The sequence below is a fragment of the Hyperolius riggenbachi genome, chromosome 10 (genome assembly GCF_040937935.1).
Source record: "Hyperolius riggenbachi isolate aHypRig1 chromosome 10, aHypRig1.pri, whole genome shotgun sequence".
Lineage (NCBI taxonomy): Eukaryota > Metazoa > Chordata > Amphibia > Anura > Hyperoliidae > Hyperolius > Hyperolius riggenbachi.
The window spans coordinates 290695144-290709700 of record NC_090655.1 but is presented as its reverse complement, the minus strand read 5'-3'; the positions used below and the strand labels follow the sequence as shown (position 1 = coordinate 290709700).

Sequence of the window (14557 nt, the reverse complement as noted above, 5' to 3'; positions counted from 1 at the left end):
TGGTGGGCACTAATAGAATACAGTAACTGATTAGTTTAGCTGAGCCTCACCAGAGGAGCTGGTGGGCACTAATAGAATACCTCACCAGTGGCGAGGGCCCACTGGTGAGTCGGAGCATCAGACAGGCTAGGTTCGGCAACAAAGAGGCAGATACAGTACAGAGTCAGAAGGCAAAAGAGTAGAAGGTAATCAGGCAGGGATTCGGCAACTAGATCAGATGGGCAGAAGTACAAAGACGAGTAGCAATTAGCAGAGTCAGAGGTTAGCCAGAGTCATACACAGAATATCAATAATATACAGTAAACAATCTCCTAGTCTTGTGTGAAATCCCTGGTTTCCTCCCAGATCAAAGCACACCGGATACTAGTCTAAGGTCTGAACGCTAGCACATAAGTATTCGCAACCGCAGATCAGTTGCGAGTGAGCAGCGACGGCTTAAGAAGCAGAGGACACCTCCAAGCCACGCCCACTCCAATCAGCCAATCCTGAGCAGCGAACGTCCGCTCTAACGTCAGCCTATCAGCAGGTCAGCTGAAGCGCTTCCTCCCAGCATAAAGGTCCTGTCTACGCGCGCGGCTGCGCGATACAGAAACCTTGTGTGCAAATTAAAATTCTGTCCTCGGCGTACTAGACGCCGAGGGAACGGAACAAGACTCTGAATAGGGAACCAAAGCGGCTGCAGAGACACCCTGCGTGCCCGCAGACACATATGTTACACATATGCAATCCAAAGCAATCAAATGCAAATAGAAACAGAGGTCAATCATAGCCAATCATAGGGCAATCGAGAGGCCGATCAGATGCCAATTGGAGTGAAAACAGGCGATTAGATGCCAATCAACAGTGCACAGAAGATCAGCTGTCACTCAGACCTCAATCAGAGCTGATTACAGGCGATCAAATGTCAATCACACTGCAGCTGTCAGATGCCAAGCAATGTAAACAGAGATCGATCACAGGGCAATCAGAGATGAGCGAACACCAATCAGGGCTGGTGACAGGCGATCAAATGTCAATAAACATTGCACAAACGATTATATGCCACTCAGATCTCAATCAGATGTCACTCAGACCTCAATCAGAGCTGGTGACAGGTGACCAGATACCAATCAGACCTCAGTCAGACACCCAAACAAAGGGGTAGGGGGCAGTGAGGGGTTATCTGAGGGCAATCGTGGAGGGGGAGGGCAATGTGCTGTCTTACTCACTACAGGACTGCCGTCCTCTTTGGTGGTCGATTGGGACACTGACCACCAGAGGAGGAGGCAGCCACTATAATACAGGTTGTTTACTAAACAACCTGTATTATACAGTTTCTATTGGTGAGATCGTATGCTGACTAGGGATGGTCGGAAATGCCAATTTCCGATTCCGCGGTAAATCCGCATTCCGCCATAGCCAATTACCGATTCCGCTTTCTGCTACCAATTTCCGCATTCCAATGCGGAATTTTCTCAAAAACTATAAGGTCTTTTTGAAAACTTTTTTTTGCATCTTGTTCACAAGATTCTGATTAATAAACCCTGAAAATTTGGTGTTTCTAGGACTTACGGGGGCTTTGCTATTAACCACTAAAGTCGGCGGATTTTTACTGTATTGTAAAATGCAGAAAATAGGCAGATGCAGATTTTCTGCATTTTACATTACAGTAAAAATCTGCCGACTTTAGCGGTTAATAGCAAAGCCCCCTTAAGTCCTAAAAACACCAAATTGTCAGGGTTTATTAAACTGAATCTTGTGAACAAGATGCAAAAAAAGACCTTATAGTTTTCGAGAAAATTGAAGTTAGTCGGGTGGAATTTCCGCGATTTCCGGCGGAAATCCGCCTACCACACTTGCATTACCGATTTCCGCATTCCGATGTGGAAATGCTATTTCTGATCGGAATTTCGGAAATTGCATTTCTGTGGAATCCGAATGAGCATCCCTAATGCCAACAGCCAGCCGGCGCTGCTAATTGGCCGGTGGGCTGATGATTGAGACCTGCCGCAAGGGATGCTGGGCGATGCATGCATGGACGATCGCCCACATTTCAGAGCTTCAGGACCTTACGCCGATTGGACAATAGCACCGAGATTGCTCTCTAAGCCACTGAGTCACAAGCAAGGATGAGGTCCCAAAATGGCTGCTGTCTTATATAGAGGAGGGGAGGGCCAGGCTCCCCTCTTCTGATTGGTTGCTAGGGCCTTGGCTGGGGGCCCTATAATTGGCCCAATGACGTAATTTCCCTGGTTACCGGATTCCGAGCTCATGGAACCCGTGATCACAAGTTGGTTTCTAATGCAATCACGGGTGCATTCGAAACCGACATCACGGCAGACCACGGATGCTGATTTCAACCCCGTGATCGCTCAAGTCAGCCTGTGATTCTGAGCTCGTTATGAGCACAACTGAGCAGGCGAGCACTGCAATCATAGTGCAGGAGATTTGGACGCAGCCGACGCCACCAAAGGCCGTAACAGGAATTACGGCTATAGCAGAGCACAGGGAGTAACTTCGGCGCTGTCACAAGACTGAGCAGAAGTTACATTTTAAAACACTATAATTCCCAACTATCCATGTGTACCTGAGGGGGAATAGTAATTAACGTTGCCGGGACCTGTGCAGCAGCAGGATAAGCCATACCGGCTGTATCCTGCAACCAAGTCTCCCAGCAGAGATTACATAGGTACGCTGACCAGGAGCTGCAAGCTAAATGGACATTGTGAGTGAAATATGTGTGCTGTGACTTGTGACGCATTCGATATGACATACCGAAGGTGTCACACACTATACAGAGTACATGGTCATGTCACTGACTATTCAGAGGAGCTCACACTCTAATCCTACCATAGGTCAGCCTAATGTCCTACCATATTATTATTATGTATTTATATAGCACTGACATCTCCTGCAGCACATTACAGAGTACATAGTCATGTAACTGACTGTCCTCAGAGGAGCTCACAATCTAATCCTACCATAGTCATAGCCTAATGTCCTACCATATTATTATTATGTATTTATATAGTACTGACATCTCCTGCAGCACATTACAGAGTACATAGTCATGTCACTGACTGTCCCCAGAGGAGCTCACACTCTAATAATCCCACCATAGTCATAGTGTAATGTCCTACCATATTATTATTATGTATTTATATAGCACTGACATCTCCTGCAGCACATTACAGAGTACATAGTCATGTCACTGACTGTCCTCAGAGGAGCTCACACTCTAATCCTACCATAGTCATAGTCTAATGTCCTACCATATTATTATTATGTATTTATATAGCACTGACATCTTCTGCAGCACTGTACAGAGTACATAGTCATGTCACTGACTGTCCCCAGAGGAGATCACACTCTAATCCTACCATAGTCATAGTCTAATGTCCTCCCATAGTATTATTATGTAGTTATATAGCACTGACATCTCCTGCAGCACATTACAGAGTACATAGTCATGTCACTGACTGTCCTCAGAGGAGCTTACAATCTAATCCTACCATAGTCATAGTCTAATGTCCTACCATATTATTATTATGTATTTATATAGCACTGACATCTTCTGCAGCACATTACAGAGTACATAGTCATGTCACTGACTGTCCTCAGAGGAGCTCACACTCTAATCCTACCATAGTCATAGTCTAATGTCCTACCATATTATTATTATGTATTTATATAGCACTGACATCTCCTGCAGCACATTACAGAGTACATAGTCATGTCACTGACTATTCAGAGGAGCTCACACTCTAATCCTACCATAGTTATAGTATAATGTCCTACCATATTATTATTATATATTTATATAGCACTGACATCTCCTGCAGCACATTACAGAGTACATAGTCATGTCACTGACTATTCAGAGGAGCTCACACTCTAATCCTACCATAGTTATAGTATAATGTCCTATCATATTATTATTATGTATGTATGTATATAGATAGATAGATAGATAGATAGATAGATAGATAGATAGATAGATAGATAGATAGCACTGACATCTCCTGCAGCACATTACAGAGTACATAGTCATGTCACTGACTATTCAGAGGAGCTCACACTCTAATCCTGCCATAGTCATAGTATAATGTCCTATCATATTATTATTATGTATGTATGTATATAGATAGATAGATAGATAGATAGATAGATAGATAGATAGATAGATAGCACTGACATCTCCTGCAGCACATTACAGAGTACATAGTCATGTCACTGACTATTCAGAGGAGCTCACACTCTAATCCTGCCATAGTCATAGTATAATGTCCTACCATATTATTATTATGTATTTACATAGCACTGACATCTCCTGCAGCACATTACAGAGTACATAGTCATGTCACTGACTATTCAGAGGAGCTCACACTCTAATCCTACCATAGTTATAGTATAATGTCCTATCATATTATTATTATGTATGTATGTATATAGATAGATAGATAGATAGATAGATAGATAGATAGATAGATAGATAGATAGATAGCACTGACATCTCCTGCAGCACATTACAGAGTACATAGTCATGTCACTGACTATTCAGAGGAGCTCACACTCTAATCCTGCCATAGTCATAGTATAATGTCCTATCATATTATTATTATGTATTTATATATATATATATATATATATATATATATATATATATATATATATATATATATATATATATATATAGCACTGACATCATCTGCAGCACTTTACAGAGTACATAGTCATGCCACTGACTATTCAGAGGAGCTCACAGTTTGATCCTACCACAGTTTCAGTCTAATGTCCTACCATATTATAAGTTTATTTGCAAGCTTTTGAAACTTTACGTTTCTTTGTCAAGTATGTTTCTGAACTTGATCCAGTTCTGTATGATGCCTGAAGAAGAAACTTAAAGTTTCGAAAGCTTGCAAAGAAATCTTGTACAGTTAGTCATTAAAGGTATCACCTAAACAGCTTTTGTTGTTATGCTTTTGGATTCTCTCCATGACTAATACCAAACCACACACAACTGTATTTATATAGCACTGACATCTTCTGCAGCACATTACAGAGTACATAGTCATGTCACTGACTGTCCCCAGAGGAGCTCACACTCTAATCCTACCATAGTCATAGTCTAATGTCCTACCATATTATTATCATGTATTTATATAGCACTGACATCTTCTGCAGCACATTACAGAGTACATAGTCATGTCACTGACTGTCCTCAGAGGAGCTCACAATCTAATCCTACCATAGTCAAAGTCTAATGTCCTACCATATTATTATTATTATGTATTTATATAGCACTGACATCTTCTGCAGCACATTACAGAGTACATAGTCATGTCACTGACTGTCCTCAGAGGAACTCACACGCTATTCCTACCATAGTCTAATGTCCTACCATATTATTATTATGTATTTATATAGCACTGACATCTTCTACAGCACATTACAGAGTACATAGTCATGTCACTGACTGTCCTCAGAGGAGCTCACAATCTAATCCTACCATAGTCAAAGTCTAATGTCCTACCATATTATAATTATGTATTCATATAGCCCTGACATCTTCTGCAGCACATTACAGAGTACACAGTCATGTCACTGATTGTCCTCAGAGGAGCTCACAATCTAATCCTGTCATAGTCTAATGTCCTACTGTATTATTATTATAAATTTATATAGTCCTGACATCTCCTGCAGCACTTTACAGAGCACATAGTCATGTCACTGACTGTCCTCAGAGGAGCCCACAATAGGATCCTACCATAGCCATAGCGTAATGCCATAGCAAATGGCCCGAACGGTTCGCCGGCGAACGGTTCCCGGCAAACTTCCGAGGGTTCGCGATCGCGGAGAACCGTGAACTTTCCCGGAAGTTTGGTTTGCCCCATAATGCTCCATTAGGGTCAACTTTGACCCTCTACATCACAATCAGTAGGCACATTGTAGCCAATCAGGCTACGCTCACTCCTGGAGCCACTCCCCCCTGTATATAATGCAGGGAGCGCCAGCCATTACACTCACTCGTGTGCCTGCTGTAGTGAGAGGAGGGCGAGCTGCATCAGACTCTCTCTTAGGGAAAGATTAGTTAGGCTCTTGTAAGCTTGTTAGCTTGCTCCTGGCTGATTCTTATTGCTAAAATAGCACCCCACAACAGCTCTTTTCAGCGCTAATCCTGTTCTTAAGAAAAACATTTTCTGTGTGTCACTGACACTTGTGTTGCATTATAGACAGCCTTGATAATTCATACTGTGTGTGTGCCACTGCCAGGCCCAGCACATTCAGTGACTACCTGTGTGTGTGACAGCAGGTGCACATTGTAATACCCAGTATTGCACATACCTAGCTGTTGTGTTCAGTGAACACACCTCATCACTGCATATACCTAGCTGTTGTGTTCAGTGAACCCACCTCATCACTGCATATACCTAGCTGTTGTGTTCAGTGAACCCACCTCATCGCTGCATACACCTAGTTGTTGTGTTGGGTGAACCCACCTCATCACTGCATACACCTAGTTGTTGTGTTCAGTGAACCCACCTCATCACAGCATATAACTAGCTGTTGTGTGCAGTGAACACACCTCATCACTGCATATACCTAGCTGTTGTGTTCAGTGAACACACCTCATCACTGCATATACCTAGCTGTTGTGTTCAGTGAACCCACCTCATCACTGCATATACCTAGCTGTTGTGTTCAGTGAACACACCTCATCACTGCATATACCTAGCTGTTGTGTTCAGTGAACCCACCTCATCACAGCATATACCTAGCTGTTATATTCAGTGAACCCACCTCATCACTGCATATACCTACCTGCTGTGTTCAGTGAACCCACCTCATCACAGCATATACCTAGCTGTTGTGTTCAGTGAACCCACCTCATCACAGTATATACCTACCTGCTGTGTTCAGTGAACCCACCTTATCACAGCATATACCTAGGTGTTGTGTTCAGTGAACCCACCTCATCACAGTATATACCTAGCTGTTGCGTTCAGTGAACCCACCTCATCACAGCATATACCTAGTTGTTGCGTTCAGTGAACACACCTCATCACTGCATATACCTAGTTGTTGTGTTCAGTGAACCCACCTCATCACTGTATATACCTACCTGTTGTGTTCAGTGAACCCACCTCATCACGGTATATACCTATCTGTTGTGTTTAGTGAACCTACCTCATCACTGTATGTACCTAACTGTTGTGTTCAGTGAACTCACCTCATCACAGCATATACCTAGCTGTTGTGTTCACTGAACCCACTTCATCACTGTATATACCTCCCTGTTGTGTTCAGTGAACCCACCTACCTACGTGAGTGCACGCAGTGTGATATACCACTCCGTGCATACCTGTTAACTGCTGCACCTGTGTGACGGCACATTGTATTAGTCAAATCAGTGCATACCTTTCACTTCATTCCCCCCCCCCTCCCCGATATGGACAAAACAGGTAGAGGAGGAGGTAGAGGCAGACCCAGGGGAAGGCCACCTGGGAGGTCTGTGCGAGGTCATGTTGATGTGATTTTGTGTGGCCCTGGCCCAAAGTACACTGCTCAGAAGAAGGCACGTCCCATCACCTCCCATGATTGTCAGGACGTGGTTGACAATTTAACACAGAACACCTCATCTTCCGCAGCCACCAGCGCTACTACAAGCACCACATCCGCTGCATTTGACACTTCACAGGAGTTATTTGGTGGTGAAATCACTGATTCACAGCCAATACTGCTACAAGAAGATGAAGGCACTAAGCAAGTTACACCACCTCATATGTCTGAGTTAGGCGACACTATGGACGTAAGGTGTGAGGAGGATGATGAAGTTCCTGCTGTTGGTGCAGTTTTGAAAGTGTCTGAGGAAGGCGAGCAGGCTGAAAGGCCTGGGAGCTAAATTTTACCTGCCTGCCCAGCAGGTGCTGCCATGAGCGGGGACAGTGGAGGCAGGAGCCCCCATGGAAGTCCAAGTGCATCTGAAACTCCCCCAAATCTGGAGGGAGGGATGTTTCCCAAAGAAGGAGAGTCTGTTGTAGACTACAAGCAGAGGTTGGTGTTGTTAGCAAGAGTAATTAATTTGGCAGTTGAAAAACATGATGTTTTAAAAAGCCAGATTTGTGATGTTAGAGGCAAGATTAATCGTGCATGGAGCAACAACCGTGCAGGGCTTCGTGAAGAATTAGCCAAGCTGAAGGCAGAGTTTGCTGAAAATGCTGACAAGCTGAACGCTTTAAAGAGAATCTGTATCCACAAAATGAAGTATAAACAAACATCCCTGCCTGTTTGGGGTCATCTCCTAGCCCCCTCTGTAATATTTTTGCTGCTTTCCGCTGCAATAAAGAGGGTAAAAAAACTGTTTTATAAACTGTTTTGTAAACAGAAAAGATGGCCACCAAAACAGGAAGTACATCAGCAGAGCAGTGAACTCAGTTAATACACAGTGAGTACACAGAGAATTCAGTGAGTTACACATTGAATTCAGTCTCCAGAGGTCATGTGCAAGTTTTGAAAGAGCTCTGTGTCAATGAAGCATGACAAGCTGTGTTAGAGCCTGGAGTCGTGTTAGCCTGCCAGGCAGCTTCCTCCTCAGCCAGCTATTATTTGTTCAGTTTATCAGTCTGTGTTTATCAACCTCACAGATAGCAGACAAGCTGACAGTGAGAGTAAGGGACATTGTCTGTGAAGAATAATCATCACAGGAGCACTGGAGGGGCTTGGAAGGAGTTAACTTGTTCCCATTACTGAAGAGTTGGCAGCCTTCCAGACACAGCCGACAAATCCAACAGGGGAAAGATAAGTTGATTTATTACAGAGATGGTGTAAGTAGAAAGTGCTGCAGTAAGCCAAAGCACAATGGAACAGCCTTAGGAACTTGTAGGATAGGAGAAATACTGCTGAAATTTTTGTTACGGAGTCTCTTTAATGAAAGTAGCTGGACCATTTTCGGAGCTTTGTGACAGCCGCCCGCACTCTAGCAGTACTGTGAGAAGGGAAAGCGGATCATCCTCTGAACTATCTGAGGGAGATGTTTCTGTGCTTCCTCCCAAGCGTATAGTGAAGAAATCCCCAAAAATGAAGGGGTCTGATGTGAACTGTGACTCCCCTGCTGTTACTGTTGTGACAGGGAGTGTACTACCTGGTGATGATGGAGTGGTGCCTGCTGTGCTGAGGTGTCGGGAGTCGGTGGTGGTGATGCCCAGACTGCAGACGGCAGCAAGGCAGTTAGTAACGTGATGGATCACGCCGGGAGTATGGAGGAGCCTGTGAATGCGGTGGTGGCAGGAACCGGCGGTGAACCAGCTGGCAACACGGAGAGTCATGTCGGGAGTATGGAGGTGGCGGGAGCTGGGAATACAGCTGGCAACATGGAAGATCATGTCGGGCGCATGGAGGAGTCAGCGGTGAGCCAGGAGTCGCCTGGTTTGCCGCTGGCTCAAAAGCGCTTGCTGGCTGGTGGATCTGAAGTTCTGACGGACATTGAGTCAGGAAAACAGGGTGAGACTCTCCCTAATCCTAATGGGGCTGGTGTTTCTATTGCTGCTGTGACTGGAGAAGCTGCTGAAGTGAACGTAGATGCAGCTGTTGTTGGGGCTCAAGTGACCAGCAGCCCCCCTGGAAATGTTAATGTCCCTAGGGGTGGTGTTGAGGTTCCTGGTGAGGGGGGTGGCTTCTGGGGGGGGGGTGCCTGAGGTTCCTAAGGATCCTGTTGGAGACACTGCTATGCCTGGTGGGGGGGCACAACCTCCCATGTCATTTGCTTCAGCTGTAGGGGAAGGTGGGGTCGCTACTGCTGGGGGCCCACCTACAGCTGAGGGTTCTAATGTGTGGAATGTCCGCCCTTCTGCTGGAAGGAACGCGTCTGGGGTTCGGTCCCCTGGGGAGAGATCCAGGAGGTTTTTAGTTAAGATCAAGGCGGCCCCTGCATGTTCTCTTCCAACAAGGAAGAAGTTAGCAGAAGAAATCTTGGCATTAGGATTTTCTGTGCATGATATTTTTGCTATGATCCACTCTTGGGAGGATGCAGAATTTGACCTGAGCTTCATCAGCCAGGGGGCTTTGGATTAATTCTGGGTCAAATTTCAAACTGTGAGGGCCACAGAGTTTTGGAAAGGAGTGGTGGTGGTGCCTGTGAGCAGTCAAACATTAGTGAGAACGATTACAGTTTTGACCCGGAATGAGTCCATTCCAGCCGCAGACCTGGCTGTGATGCTCAGGTCTTATGGGGAAGTTTTGGGTTCGCCCAGAAAGACCCTAGATGAATGTGTGTGTGCCACTGCCAGGCCCAGCACATTCAGTGACTACCTGTGTGTGTGACAGCAGGTGCACATTGTACTACCCAGTATTGCACATACCTACCTGTTGTGTTCAGTGAACCCACCTCATCACTACATATACCTACCTGTTGTGTTCAGTGAACACACCTCATCACTGCATATACCTAGCTGTTGTGTTCAGTGAACCCACCTCATCACTGCATATACCTAGTTTTTGTGTTCAGTGAACCCACCTCATCACAGCATATACCTAGCTGTTGTGTTCAGTGAACCCACCTCATCACAGCATATAACTAGCTGTTGTGTTCAGTGAACCCACCTCATCACTGCATATACCTAGCTGTTGTGTTCAGTGCACCCACCTCATCACTGCATATACCTAGTTTTTGTGTTCAGTGAATCCACCTCATCACTGTATATACCTACCTGTTGTGTTCAGTGAACCCACCTCATCACAGCATATACCTAACTGTTGTGTTCAGTGAACCCACCTCATCACAGCATATACCTAGTTGTTGTGTTCAGTGAACCCACCTCATCACTGCAAATACCTACCTGCTGTGTTCAGTGAACCCACCTCATCACAGCATATACCTACCTGTTGTGTTCAGAGAACCCACCTCATCACTGCATATACCTACCTGTTGTGTTCAGTGAACCCACCTCATCGCTGCATACACCTAGTTGTTGTGTTCAGTGAACCCACCTCCTCACAGCATATACCTAGTTGTTGTGTTCAGTGAACCCACCTCATCACTGTATATACCTACCTGTTGTGTTCAGTGAACCCACCTCATCACAGCATATACCTAGCTGTTATGTTCAGTGAACCCACCTCATCACTGCATATACCTACCTGTTGTGTTCAGTGCACCCACCTCATCACTGCATATACCTAGCTGTTGTGTTCAGTGAACCCACTTCATCACTGCATATACCTACCTGTTGTGTTGAGTGCACCCACCTCATCATTGCATATACCTACCTGCTGTGTTCAGTGAACCCACCTCATCACAGCATATACCTAGCTGTTGCGTTCAGTGAACCCACCTCATCACAGCATATACCTAGTTGTTGTGTTCAGTGAACACACCTCATCACTGCATATACCTAGTTGTTGTGTTCAGTGAACCCACCTCATCACAGCATATACCTAGTCGTTGTGTTCAGTGAACTCACCTCATCACTGTATATACCTACCTGTTGTGTTCAGTGAACCCACCTCATCACTGTATGTACCTAACTGTTGTGTTCAGTGAACTCACCTCATCACAGCATATACCTAGCATATATCTAGCTGTTGTGTTCACTGAACCCACTTCATCACTGCATATACCTCCCTGTTGTGTTCAGTGAACCCACCTACCTACGTGAGTGCACGCAGTGTGATATACCACTCCGTGCATACCTGTTAACTGCTGCACCTGTGTGACGGCACATTGTATTAGTCAAATCAGTGCATACCTTTCACTTCATCCCCCCCCCCCCCCCCCGATATGGACAAAACAGGTAGAGGAGGAGGTAGAGGCAGACCCAGGGGAAGGCCACCTGGGAGGTCTGTGCGAGGTCATGTTGATGTGATTTTGTGCGGCCCTGGCCCAAAGTACACTGCTCAGAAGAAGGCACGTCCCATCACCTCCCATAATTGTCAGGACGTGGTTGACAATTTAACACAGAACACCTCATCTTCCGCAGCCACCAGCGCTACTACAAGCACCACATCCACTCCATTTGACACTCCACAGGAGTTATTTGGTGGTGAAATCACTGATTCACAGCCAATACTGCTACAAGAAGATGAAGGCACTAAGCAAGTTACACCACCTCATATGTGTGAGTTAGGCGACACTATGGACGTAATGTGCGAGGAGGATGATGAAGTACCTGCTGTTGGTGCAGTTTTGGAGGTGTCTGAGGAAGGCGAGCAGGCTGAAAGGCCTGGGAGCTAAATTTTACCTGCCTGCCCAGCAGGTGCTGCCATGAGCGGGGACAGTGGAGGCAGGAGCCCCCATGGAAGTCCAAGTGCATCTGAAACTCCCCCAAATCTGGAGGGGGGGATGTTTCCCAAAGAAGGAGAGTCTGTTGTAGACTACAAGCAGAGGTTGGTGTTGTTAGCAAGAGTAATTAATTTGGCAGTTGAAAAACATGGGGCCATATGCAATTCACTTTTTCACCTGAGTTTTCTCCTAGGTGATATTTTAAAACTTGTCAATAAAATCCGTTTTAAACCACCAGCATGCAAGAAAATACTCAAAATAATTTACATTTACATTTTCATCTACTTTTTAGTACTTTTTCATTTGTAAAATGTTGAAAAGTTATTTTAAAAAGAAGTTGAAAATTTATCTCCTAGGAGAAAACGCAGGTGAAAAAGTGAATTGCATATGGCCCATGATGTTTTAAAAAGCCAGATTTGTGATGTTAGAGGCAAGATTAATCGTGCATGGAGCAACAACCGTGCAGGGCTTCGTGAAGAATTAGCCAAGCTGAAGGCAGAGTTTGCTGAAAATGCTGACAAGCTGAATGCTTTAATGAAAGAAGCTGGACCATTTTCGGAGCTTTGTGACAGCCGCCCGCACTCTAGCAGTACTGTGAGAAGGGAAAGCGGATCATCCTCTGAACTATCTGAGGGAGATGTTTCTGTGCTTCCTCCCAAGCGTGTGGTGAAGAAATCCCCCAAAATTAAGGGGTCTGATGTGAACTGTGACACCCCTGCTGTTACTGTTGTGGCAGGGAGTGTACTACCTGGTGGTGATGGAGTGGTGTCTGCTGTGCTAAGGTGTCGGGAGTCGGTGGTGGTGATGCCCAGATTGGAGACGGCAGCAAGGCAGTTAGTAACGTGATGGATCACGCCGGGAGTATGGAGGAGCCTGTGAATGCGGTGGTGGCAGGAACCGGCGGTGAAGCAGCTAGCAACACGGAGAGTCATGTCGGGAGTATGGAGGTGGCGGGAGCTGGGAATACAGCTGGCAACATGGAAGATCATGTCGGGCGCATGGAGGAGTCAGCGGTGAGCCAGGAGTCGCCTGGTTTGCCGCTGGGTCAAAAGCACCTGCTGGCTGGTGGATCTGAAGTTCTGATGGACATTGAGTCAGGAAAACAGGGTGAGACTCTTCCTAATCCTAATGGGGCTGGTGTTTCTATTGCTGTTGTGACTGGAGAAGCTGCTGAAGTGAACGTAGATGCAGCTGTTGTTGGGGCTCAAGTGACCAGCAGCCCCCCTGGAAATGTTAATGTCCCTAGGGTTGGTGTGGAGGTTCCTGGTGAGGGGGGTGGCTTCTGGGGGGGTGCCTGAGGTTCCTAAGGGTCCTGTTGGAGACACTGCTATGCCTGGTGGGGGGCACAACCTCCCATGTCATTTGCTTCAGCTGTAGGGGGAGGTGGGGTCGCTACTGGTGGGGGCCCACCTACAGCTGAGGGTTCTAATGTGTGGAATGTCCGCCCTCCTGTTGGAAGGAACGCGTCTGGGGTTCGGTCCCCTGGGGAGAGATCCAGGAGATCTTTAGTTAAGATCAAGGCGGCCCCTGCATGTTCTCTTCCAACAAGGAAGAAGTTAGCAGAAGAAATCTTGGCATTAGGATTTTCTGTGCATGATATTTTTGCTATGATCCACTCTTGGGAGGATGCAGAATTTGACCTGAGCTTCATCAGCCAGGGGGCTTTGGATTAATTCTGGGTCAAATTTCAAACTGTGAGGGCCACAGAGTTTTGGAAAGGAGTGGTGGTGGTGCCTGTGAGCAGTCAAACATTAGTGAGAACGATTACAGTTTTGACCCGGAACGAGTCCATTCCAGTCGCAGACCTGGCTGTGATGCTCAGGTCTTATGGGGAAGTTTTGGGTTCGCCCAGAAAGACCCTAGATGAAATGGGTATTTGGACCGGAAGGTGGCATTTTACAATAAAGCTGAAAATTGAGAATAATGCAATTAAGCATCTGCCGAACATAGTCTTTTTAGGTAGAGACAAATTGAACATACATTACCCTGGGCAGGTCAAAGTGTGCCCTAGGTGTGGGGAGAGGGGGCACTTCAGCTATACTTGTAAGGTGCTGAGGTGCTCCCTCTGCCAAGGATTTGGTCATCTGGCTAGAGAATGCAGAAAGATCCGCTGCAATCGTTTGTAAAAACTTGGGGCATCCTTATGTTAAATGCCCATTAGCGGAGCATAATCTAGGATTGGTGGTGATACAGGAGATGGGAAGAATCTTTGGAGAAGATGAGGAATTAGACATGGGCACTTCAGACGAGGATCCTTCTCAGCAAGATGGAGTCAGAGGGGTCCATGAAGTCCCGCAGACC

General features: G+C 45.8%; 1 protein-coding gene across 1 annotated transcript in view; it reads left to right on the top strand.

The window, feature by feature from the left end:
• Positions 1-14557, top strand: part of LOC137537292 (zinc finger protein 208-like) — a 121333-nt gene that overhangs the window by 70256 nt on the left and 36520 nt on the right. Inside the window, exons 6-8 of the mRNA XM_068259370.1 lie at positions 12685-12850; positions 13039-13522; positions 14418-14557. The exon at positions 14418-14557 is cut by the window's right edge and continues 379 nt beyond it. Of these exons, the coding sequence (XP_068115471.1) occupies positions 12685-12850; positions 13039-13522; positions 14418-14557 (790 nt within the window). The remainder of the gene's footprint in view (positions 1-12684; positions 12851-13038; positions 13523-14417) is intronic.